Raw genomic sequence first — 10,703 nt, forward strand, 5'->3', positions numbered from 1 at the left:
CTTGATAGCACAAAGGACTCTCCTTCAAATCGCCCTATGCTGCAGTGTCAGCACAAGTCCTTTAAAAAAAGCCAAGCTGTTACCAGATCCAGACAGTTGAAACTCATGACCTAGTTTCTCAAAATCGTGAGATTGGCTTAGAAAATTAGATATCTTTTTTTTATAAGATTGCATATCCTTTGCATTAAGTTCTGGTTTGGAGAATTACTAGGGATACTCCAGTTGCAATTTGAAAATTTATTTTCTGCATAATCGTAAGGGTGAGAAATGTAATTTTTGTAATATTAAAGCAGGGGAATTGCTCGTCTGTAGCAGCTAAGAAAAGCACCAGTTACTGAGAGACTGTGGTCTGAAAACGGTGATACATGGCAAGTTAAAAGTTGCCTTTATTCCTGCTTTGCTGGTATTTTTCAGCAGTTCTAGCTCCTCAGACTCTACGTGCCACCATCAGTCGTGTTAGCAGTGCTGAAGTGGCAGGGAGTCTCCTGGGCTCAGCCAGGGCTCGCTGTGTGGCTGGAGGCTGCACCGGCAGAGCGGGGGGCCCTTCTGCCCACTGCCCTCCGGAGAGGTCCTCTTCTCCCTGTCCTTAGCCTTCTGCAGCAAGTCCTTTCTCCAAAAAAGCTGAGCTTGTTTACAGACTTGTTCAGGACTCGTGCTCCTTTGCAGCTATGGTTCCTGGAACGCAGTTCCCCGCTGGGGTCCCTCCTCTGGATTTGCCTGCTCAGGTGCCTGTCAGTAGGGATATGGGCTGCAGCAGCTTTATAACCCGATGGAAGCTAAGAAGAGGACTGTGCTCTGGCCAGCTGCTTAGCAGTGCCCTCACTGGAATCCCCCCCAGCTCTGCCGCCCTCCCTTCGCCGTTCCCCGACCGGTGTTTTGCCCGGTGGGATTGGGGTGGAGGGGCCAACTGGCTGGCCGGGCTGCGGAGGAACGAGCAGTTCATGATTTGTTCCCATTGGAAACTGATAGCACAGTTCCAATTTTAACTGCAGCGGTATGGCTGCCCACAGCATGGATCCATCATCTCTTAAAGCAATTGGTGGGTTTGCGTTTCTCCAGGAAATGTTCGTAGCCATCTTTTGGGTTGCAGCATCCCCAACGTGCTTGTCGTACCCTTTTTAATGGTGGTTACCCCTGGGAGTTGGGAAAACAGGGCTTTTATCAAAAATAGGAAAAGCAACAATTGGAAGGAATGTTGTGTGCACAGATCAGCTGTATTTGACAAAAAGTAAGATTTATTTTTGTTTTCCCTGTTGATACACCAAACTGTTTTGCTGCAAAGCTTACCCCTAAAGCCAGGGCTCTCAGGCGCTGCAGAGGGGCTGTGCCAGGGAGCCAGCATGGCTTGGTCGGTTGGCTACCCCTGTGCCACGCTCAGTGGAAGCTATGGAACTGCCTGCACAGCCTTCCTGAAGACCAATGTTCACAGTTCAGATCTTAAAAATATACAAGAACAGCCCTCAGGCAGCGATGCCCTGCCTAACGGCCCCACCTAATTTCCCCTCTGAACTACATACTGCTCTATGAGTAGTTCTGGCACCTGCTGAAACTAGAAGTGTTGCTTTTCCCGAAACCAGACATTAGCAGTGGTTAATTACCACATTCCAAATTGGCACAGATTAAAGCTGCTTCACTGAAGCCAATGAAGCTTCATGGAATTATTCCTGCCCTGGCTCAGAGTCATTAATAGGTATAGTTCTGGCTATTTTTATGCTCTTCAAATTATTTTGTTGGATTACGAAAGCAATTATCAGCCCAAATCTTTTTCCTGGCTGGAAAAAAAAACTTTCTCTATTGCAGTAACTTATTGGGCTGAGTTTTTCTTGTGCTTATTTTAAGCAGACTTAACTGAGCAGCAGACTTTGCTGTGTGAGGGCTAGCTCTCACAGCCCCAGGAACAGGGCTACAAGCAAAGCAGAGGCTGCATCAAATTTGTTTCTTTCCATGTGTAAAGGCAGCGTAATGGATATATGTTGTGTGTATGTATATATGCACACTACTATATATCCTGCAATATGCATATACCTGCATGAAGTAGTTGCTTTTGAACAGTTTTTGGATGTGTAACTGATGTCGAAAATCCTTTGATGAGAATTTTCCTGATGCCTGGAGAAGCAGACCACTATAGAAGTGACTACTGGGGATATATGTGAACTAAGCAATTAAAGCTGTAACCTGAGGACTGGAGCCAAAAATATGTGGAGCCAGGACATAAGCAGACCTAGAGTTCAGACAAGTCACAAAACTAACAAACTAGGGATCTTTTTCAGAAGTATTGGGTTTGGATGTTGTCAGAAAGAGTGACATAGAATAATGGCAACTAGTAACCTTCCCTCTAAGACATACTCACCTAGCAGGGAGTCAAAATACTTTTACGATAACGTTACTTCTACTGACTCTGTAGAGGTTTTACAGCCTGACGCTAAAGCCCTTCTAAACCCTTTTTCAAAGGGGAGGTTTTGAGCAGGAGCAACTGTGCTACTCATGTACTACTATTTGGAATAGTGCCTGTATCCAAATAGCATCCTGTGACTTCCAGCAGCAATACTGGTGCTTTCTTGCTGATCTGTCATGTTAGCCATACACTTACCTTGCACTTGGAGACTTGTTCCATGGGGACATATTTAAGATTGAGCATGTGATTGAATAAGTATTTCCCTGTTAAGTTTCCAAGCTCTGAGGATTTGTTTGTTCAAAAAAACAAAAACAATCCAGAAAAAAACCACTTGCCTGGTAGATTAAGAAACAATAGCTTTAAAATTAGCTCTATTAAGATCACACCCAGGACGCAGTCCCAATGCTTGAGAGTTCAGTGCCAGACAGTATATATCTGTGTGTACAAAACAAGCAACAAAAGAAGCTCTGTACCAAAATTTTATTAAAAAACATAAGAGACTTCACTGAAGCTTGCTGTCCTCAAGACAGAATTATGACATTATTGCAGCATTCAACACAATCATAATCCAAATATAAATATAATACTATACAGCTCCTGCTCGCCTTGGCCAAGTTCTGCCCTCAGTCTGGCCTTGTGCAGCCCCATTGACACAATCCAGCCCCGTGTATTTCAGTTGCAGAACAGAGCTGTCCCTTGTCACTTCACGCTGCGCAGCACTTACTGCCTGGAGGTCACTCAGAAACCCCAACACATCTCTGCAACTAGAGGCAGTTTACTGAACTGGTATGAACACACCAAGTGACTGACAAGAGCAACACCAGTTGATGTTTAGGAAAAATACATACATAACCAATTACTCAAGTTCCCAAAGGTGCACAACTGCAGAGCAGCTTCTGTTTACAAGGAGGCAGCTCCGCTCTGACCTGCTGCATCACCACCTCAGCCGGGACAGAAGGGCTTTTACACTGTATGGTTGGGTCTAATGCACAGTTACCTTTCACTGCAGCACTCGCAGCACAGTGCGCTGCCAGCAGCTGGCTGGCACGCTCCTGCCACCACCTCTGAATGCCCTCCAACAGCACCACTCTTTGCCATCAGCATTGCACCAAAGTCAGCATTTGTCCTTGCACCATGGCAAACATACTGAGCACTGGGTATCTCAGTCTTTTAGGACAGGATGCTGCCATCAGCTGTGGCTTGCTTCCCCGCTAGCCAAGAGGCATCTTTGCGCTCTCCTCCATTGCTCATGTCCCCTGGACTGCTCTGGTGATGGGCGCCTTCTTGCACAGCTGCTGATAGAACTCAGATTCCAAAAACCGTGGATATGAGTTATTCTCCATTAAGCTGTAAACTCTCTTCTGCGCTGCACTGAAGCAGGTATGCGTGGCTTCTTGAATATTCTGTGCAATCATGTTCTTTGTTTGGAAGTCTATGTTTATCTGAAATAATAAAAAAAGACATTTACTTCTGAGAACTGAAGTATAATAAATCACAAAATTTCTGAAGAGGTGAAAAAAAGGTATGACCATATTACTCAGGGTCAAATGAATGAAGTTTCCTTTACAGAAATTTTTATACAAAACCCCAAATGATTCAGATACCATTTATCTCTCAGTGCTAAACTCAAATATGTTACAGGTGTTCAATGCGGTTGTTGACTTCCCCACTTAAGATAGAAACTCCCCAAAATACTGGTTGTGCCATTTTCCAGCTTGGTGAAAAGGCAGTTAGGGAGAGAGTTACATTCAGACACAGATACCGAGGTAGATACAGCGCAGTTTGGCACCTGTATCTTAAAGGGAGTTCAGAGAAACAAGTAAGAGCTGTAAGAACTTAGAACAGGGCACTCAATGCTTAAACAGGTTTTTCTTTACCTCTTTGGGAGCTTCCTTTTCAATGAAATCATTGTAAATTTTTTTTGCCTTTGATGTCAGCTTCTGGGGTGACTTGGTTTTCTTGAAGTCCTCACAGGCCAGCCAGAACTCAATATTCTCCTCACAGAACTCGGACTTCAGAAAAGCTCGGAAAGCAGCAAGACCATCTACAGTAAGGAAAAAACACACCTCAATTAACTATTTCAAGAATCTTGAATTTACCCACTGGTTACATCTGTTTCTACCAAAACATTTTGCTGTAGTTCTGGGTCAGGCTCTTTCAGAGATATCATAGCAATAAAGGATATTTCCACAAATATGTATGCATGCAAATGAATGCTGTAACAGCTTGGCAGGCTTCACCCAGCTAGTAATTTTTTTTTAGGTAAGCACAAAAATGAAAGCCATCTCTAATCAGTATGTTCCTTTTTGTGATGCCCACACATATATTAAAAAACCTCTTTCTAGATGTGCTCTCCTGTGTTAACCTTTACACTGGAGTAAATATTTGACTGTGCCACAAAACCTTTGGAATATTTTTTTGCAATGGAAAGGATGACTCAAGCAAGTTCAAAGAGCAAACAGTAATATTTCTTAGTCTTTCTGCTCTGCTTTTGAGTGCTTTTCCTTGCAGAACTACAGTAAAACCCAGACAGCGCTGAACTTCTGTGTTGCAGAATCCTTCCCAAGTTATTTGAATCCATTTCAATTTTGGTCTTGGTTGAGCAGTGAACAAATGCTCTTCTCACATTTGGCAAAGCTAAGTGGATAGGCATGATTTTAACTAGAAGGGTTACAAAAAAATGTACTACAATGAAGTATTCTTCATGTTTTAACATGTGTAATTTTTTTTAAAGAACACCTGTATGAATTTTGGCTTTAAACCATTTAAAGCATTTAACTTTCAAGACCAGAATCAAAGCTATTTAGATTAGAAAGATACAATGCCAGCATGCAAGAAGCAATCTCTTACATACAAACTTCACCAGCCCTTTGCTCTTAAATGCTACTTTTCAAAGACAAACTTACATTTGTTAGCAAGGAGTTCATCAAAGGCTTCTGACCACAGCTGGGCTTCTTCAGGGGAAGGTCTGCATGAAGAGATGGAGAACATTAGACTCCAATGCTCAAGATTTACTGTTTTTGTAGAACACTCCAGTTATTTAAAAAGTTTCCCTCACACAACTTACCTGAAGTAAGTGCGATGGTTCCCCACTTTCTTTGATTTCATTTTAGAATGGGAGGAGTTCTGCAGGAAATAGCTCAGTCTTGTTTTCCAATCTTTAATTCTGGAAGAACAGAGACAAAGACACACGTTAAAAGCGCCAACTCGAAGAGCTTTGAGACACCGGCCCCGCCGCTGGCAAAGGTTGCGGCAGCTTCCCCGGCGCTGCTGCGCCAGCTCCGCACCCGCCGCCACCCGGCGCAGAGATCCCGGTCCCCCCCGCTAGCCAGCGGCCAGCGTTAGCCAAGGTGCGGCCCGGCCCCTGCTCCCCCCCGGCCAGCCCCGGGGGACCCACATTGTCCGCTTCATCCTGCCCTTCTCCGCCTCCTCCGCCTCGCTGCGCCGCCGCCCGCCCCGCTCCATGCGCTGCCCGACAGCCCCGCCGGCCGCCGCCGCCCGCCTTATAGCGCCCGGGCCCCGCCCCGCCCGGCCCCGCCCCGCCCGGCCCCGCCCCGCCCGGCCCCGCCCCGCCCGGCCCCGCCCCGCCGGGCAGGTGCCGCCTTCCCCCGCCGTCATCGCTCGCTTTTCCTTTCTTTTTGTCTTTCCTTCCTTCGGTTTTTCCTTTCTCTTTGTCTTTCCTTTATTTTCTCTCTCTCCTCCTTTTTTCTTTATTTTTTCTTTTTCCTTCATTTTTTATTTTTTCCTTTTCTTTCATTCTTTTTTCTTTATTTTTTTCCTTTTTTTCACCTTCTTTTCTTTATTATTTTCCTTTTCTTTCATTCCTTTTTTCTTCTTGGTTTTGTTATTCCCCTCACCCCCTTCTCAACTTGCCCTTGCTAGTGCCTTCTTAGAAAGCTTTTACCCGATGGCAAGAATATCCCTCTCATTTTTCCTTTCTTTTTGTTTTTCCTTTCGTTTTGTTTTTCCTTTCTTTATTTTTCCTTTCTTCCCTCTTCCTTTTTCTTTTTATATTATTCCTTTTCTTCCACTCTTTTTTTCTTTTGTTGTTGTTCCCCCTTCTTAACTTGCCCTCGCTAGCACCCTCTTGGAAAGGTTTTACCCAGTGGCACGGACACCCTGGGGAGAAGCAGCCGCCCCTGTGGCACAGCCAAGGGGGGTGACTGTCCCTTCTGTTCTGTCCATCAGAAATGTACCCTGCGTTTCTGCAGATTTGTCTTTTTTTAAAGGAAATACAGACTTTTGAGTGTGGCCAGCATGCTAAAAAAGCATAAGGAAGGTCTTAGCCACGTTTCTTCAAAAAATGAAGTAACGGTCAGTTCGAGTATACGGTATTTTTGGTGTCCACTTGTCTGCTAACCCAGGCTGTTCATCACTTTAATACGCTGTCTGCACGTGTGTTTCATCTCTGTATAGTGTTGCCACCTACCAGTGAATTGTGTAAATGACTCTCAGTACATGAAGCTGAAACTGCAATGTTTTTTGCTCCACCCTTCAGCTTGTGGAAAAGGCCATGTGGTCCTTATCTGCAGTGTCCAGCTGAAGGGTATCAGGTCCTAAGAATTTGGATTTAGGAATCACATGAGTTTCTCTTTAACATACCATGCTTTTCTCTCTTTCCCGTGCGTATGTCTTCCTTTCCACAATACCCTACAGCATGTATTTTTCTGCTATAGAAAGCAGCATTCAGAGAGACTGATTCCCAAAACACTGGCTGACTTCAATGCAATCACGTAGCATCAATTGTCTGATCCTTTTAGGTAATCGCCTTAGTCTTACAGTCTTACAACCTCTCTGCTTGCCCAATGTGCGCAAAGATGTGCAAAGGCATTTTGCTTTCAATGAGATGTATGATGAAAATTAATGCTATTTCATTTGTGCAAGCATTTAAACAAGGGTGATTTTCAGTGCTGCCTGTTGTAAGCCCTTTGCAGCATATGTTGATGGTCTGATAGGAAGATAAAGTTCTATCCTCTAAATTTTACCAAATTGCTTTAAATGATTTTTGCAACAGGTAGCTCTTAGTCTTGTATATGCAATACGCATGCTTTTTAATGGGAAATTATTACGAGGGTTTTACCGTGGGAGGGGGTAAATGTGGAAACGCTAACAGAGGTAAGGCTCTAAATGCTGTAAAACATCAGTTCCAGAAACTTTGCAGGGGGGAACTTGCCAAAGCAAAGCCCAGGGCAGGCAGTGCCTGCATGATGGATGGAGCTGTGCTGAATCGCTTCCAGGCACTTCCATCGTCACTCGCTTTGAGTGCCAGGGTCAGCCGAGCTGTGCAGCTGGGAATGATTTGGGCAGGAGCCTGCCAGGAGCTGCTGAACAGCCTGTAGCACGCACAAGGACGGGAACACTCTCTGCACGTGCGAAACTCGCAGCATGCAGCCTCCTGGCTGGGGGGGTTGGGGGGGGGGGGGCAGGCTGCCTTGCCTTCAAACAACAGGTTGAAACTCAGCCCCAGGCGTTACCCAAAGCAGAGCCTCTGTAAAGGACCAAATGGTCTGCAAGAGGAACAGTACGTCCTCACCTTCCACCCGACTTGTAGGATATCTCCCTGTTTCTTATGCTGGTTTCAAGTTTCTCCCACCTGACTCTCAAAGTTGATTGCGGGGAAATGTGCCCTAAAACTACAGTATGGTTTGTTCCAGCATTTATATTTTGGGGGCTTACCTGTAGCACACCAGAGATCCTGCAGATGTTTGAAGCCTGACAGAATGTTTTCTTGATGGTTCTGAAGGAGATTTGTAAGGGTAGAGCTAGGATATTCCCAGAATCTGCCAAGCTGTAAAGTTGGCTGTAGTTAGCATATGGAAAATTGCAGCATGAATCATCTATTTGTCTGATACTTTTTATTTAAAACTTTTTAATTGCTTCCTTCAGATACCCATAAAAATGGAAGTGCCAGTTAAGGAAGGTAGCTATAAGATTTGTAATATCTTTAAACAGTGGAAAAAATAGTGTTCCAGGTTAAAAAGTAAGCTGAATATGGAATAGTGAGGTTAGATGGCCTTATAAAACACACTTACTGTAACATTTGGTTTAAAAACTAGTCAGATTAAAACTGAATTTTATTGGCTGCCTTAAAGGTATAATTTTAGGTTAAAATTTTGTTATACTTTAAGAACTTGGATATCACTGTTTTTCCAGTAAAAGAGAAACTTTATGAAATACTTTCTCAATTCATCATGCTGTGCAGTGTGTTTTTGGGCTAGGATGCTAACCTTTGCCAGGAGGTCAATTGCACATCTGCATGATAAAAGGTATTTTCCATTTATGCTTACAAAACAACAAAAAAAGCGCATCTGACCTCAAACAATGTCACCAGGCCCCAGATGGCAGGGGGGATGCTTCTGGGAGGAGGGGGCTGACCCCCCTTGAGCCACCTGCCCCTGGAGCCATGTGTGCAGCCCTCCGCCAGGCACTGCCTGCCAGAGCATTTGGGCTCACTGAGTAGTTTTAGATACACCGAACCTAAGTATTACTTTGTTTTACCAATTTCTAGTTTTTCAAAGCAAGGATGGCAAAATGGCTCAGGTCGGTAACCTGCCTTTCTGGAGACAGGTCTGGTTTCACACCAATGGTGCCATACACTAACCTGGCAAAGTGAGACTGGGAATCTCAGCCCTGTCCCACACTGTCTTTTGCAACAGTATTTTGAAAAAATTCAGGAAAATTAGGTATCACCACTTTCCGGAAAAGCCCTGGATTGCAATTGCAGCACAGGTTCAGGTGTGTTAGCGTAGCACAGTGCACAATGCTGCTGAAAAGTAAGTGCCTCCCTCTCGTGATGCCTCTCGTCAGGAATAGGGCCGAGGGGCGTGCGACCCTGCCTGTGTGACTCGATCCAGCGTACAGAGCAGCACTCCAGATTTGTCTCTGTGTATGCTGACCTCCGCTGTTTCCAAACAGTGAAGCTCTTGCTAGCTGAGGACAAACACAAACAGCACCAAATCTTTTCCTTTATGTGCCGCTTGAAGCTTCAGTCTATTTCTGTAACACTAATCTCATTGCTAAGGAGCAAGGCCAATGGAAAGTGATGGAGGGGGGAGTCTCTAGCCCAAACTTTGCTATTGAAGTCAGTGAGAATTTCACTATCACCTGCAGTGAAATCTGATGTCAGACATATAATGACACAAGCTCTCACCCTGGAGATCACACTTCTCTTTGCAGAGGCTTTCTTGAGAATGTTCTGTTCTTTTTGTGCTTATACGATCCCTATGAGCATCAGTGATGTCTGGATGTACAAAGGACAGTAATATATGCAATAAACATCCAGGATGGAAGATGAGGTTTTTTCCATCTCAGTTACGTTATGTTGCAATAGCTATGCTGATCTTTTCCAAATCCCCAGTGAGTAGCTGTTCTCACTGCATAATGCTTAAACCCATGTCTGCATTTTCTGAAATACCAGTCCTTTTTTCTTCTTTTTATAGGGAAGGCTTCGATGATGGGAAAGAACATAAGAAAAATGGTCTAGAGACTTTATAGCTGAGTTTCATAAAGTCAAGAGGGGAGAATATGCTTTTGCATGGTAGTTCAAACCATGCCTTAGAGTTATTTGAGGGATGCCTTACTGAACACTTGGTGTCTTTAGCTGAAAAATCATATCCAAAAGAAGGAATAAGGTGTTGAGCTATCTCTTTCTGTTTTGCATTACAAATTGCAAATGGCACAGGTGCACTTTCCTGTATTTTTACAGTGTTCTCTTTAAATTTAGAGCTGTACAGTCCTGGTGCTGTGTCTGTGAGATAGTTCATGTAAGCATCGGAACAGGAGATTGGCGAGGAAGACCACTGTGCTGCTTATAATAGCATCAACTGAGCCTCTCTTCTTACCTCTCTTTTAGGCTGTGTTTTCACTGAGGCACAGGGGACTGACAAGTATTTGTACAAAAGAGCACAGAGATGCCCAGTGGAAGATGGGTGGAAGTGATATGCTGCTGCGCTATGCATTGTTAGATAATAGCAGTCATGCATGGTATGTATGGCAAGGCACTATTTTCTAGATGAGTACTGTAACTGCCCCTCTTTCTGGCGTTTTTTGTATAAGTGAAGATGTTTACTCAAACCCTTAGTCTGATTCTGTTTCTGTTCCTTGCATTCTGTCTTTCTGGTCCCTTTTACAATTTCAATGGCATGTAGTGTGGGTGGGTGGTTTTTATTTTTGGGTTGTGGTGGTTTGTTTTTTTGGTTTTTTTTTAATTGCTTGAAGCTTGCTGAGGTCAAGTTGTTGCATTCTCTGAGTTCAGCCTTGCAGGCTGTGCCTGACTGGCTGTTGTGCTTCCCCTTATTCTGCTTTCCGG

At 44.3% G+C, this 10,703-nt stretch overlaps 1 protein-coding gene across 1 annotated transcript; it reads right to left on the bottom strand.

The window, feature by feature from the left end:
- Window positions 1–2,861: 2,861 nt before the first annotated feature.
- On the bottom strand, window positions 2,862–5,875 carry RGS2 (regulator of G protein signaling 2). The gene is made up of 5 exons (XM_056356288.1): window positions 5,793–5,875; window positions 5,463–5,561; window positions 5,302–5,363; window positions 4,273–4,439; window positions 2,862–3,837 (listed from the first exon to the last, which is right to left on the bottom strand). Exons 1-5 carry the CDS (start codon window positions 5,858–5,860, stop codon window positions 3,643–3,645), a joined length of 591 nt encoding a protein of 196 aa, XP_056212263.1. The 5' UTR covers window positions 5,861–5,875; the 3' UTR covers window positions 2,862–3,642.
- Between the last annotated feature and the right edge of the window lie 4,828 nt (window positions 5,876–10,703).

Source organism: Falco biarmicus, chromosome 11, assembly GCF_023638135.1.
Source record: "Falco biarmicus isolate bFalBia1 chromosome 11, bFalBia1.pri, whole genome shotgun sequence".
Taxonomy (NCBI): Eukaryota; Metazoa; Chordata; class Aves; order Falconiformes; family Falconidae; genus Falco; species Falco biarmicus.

What these genes read in the sequence shown, in the direction of transcription:
- RGS2 (XM_056356288.1), bottom strand. Translation starts at nt 5,860, where the DNA reads ATGGAGCGGGGCGGGCGGCGGCGCAGCGAGGCGGAGGAGGCGGAGAAG. An exon ending in GGCAGGATGAAGCGGACAAT is followed by an intron (nt 5,562 to 5,792) that starts GTGGGTCCCCCG and finishes CTGTTCTTCCAG; the next exon opens with AATTAAAGATTGGAAAACAA. An exon ending in TGAACTCCTTGCTAACAAAT is followed by an intron (nt 4,440 to 5,301) that starts GTAAGTTTGTCT and finishes TCCTTACTGTAG; the next exon opens with ATGGTCTTGCTGCTTTCCGA.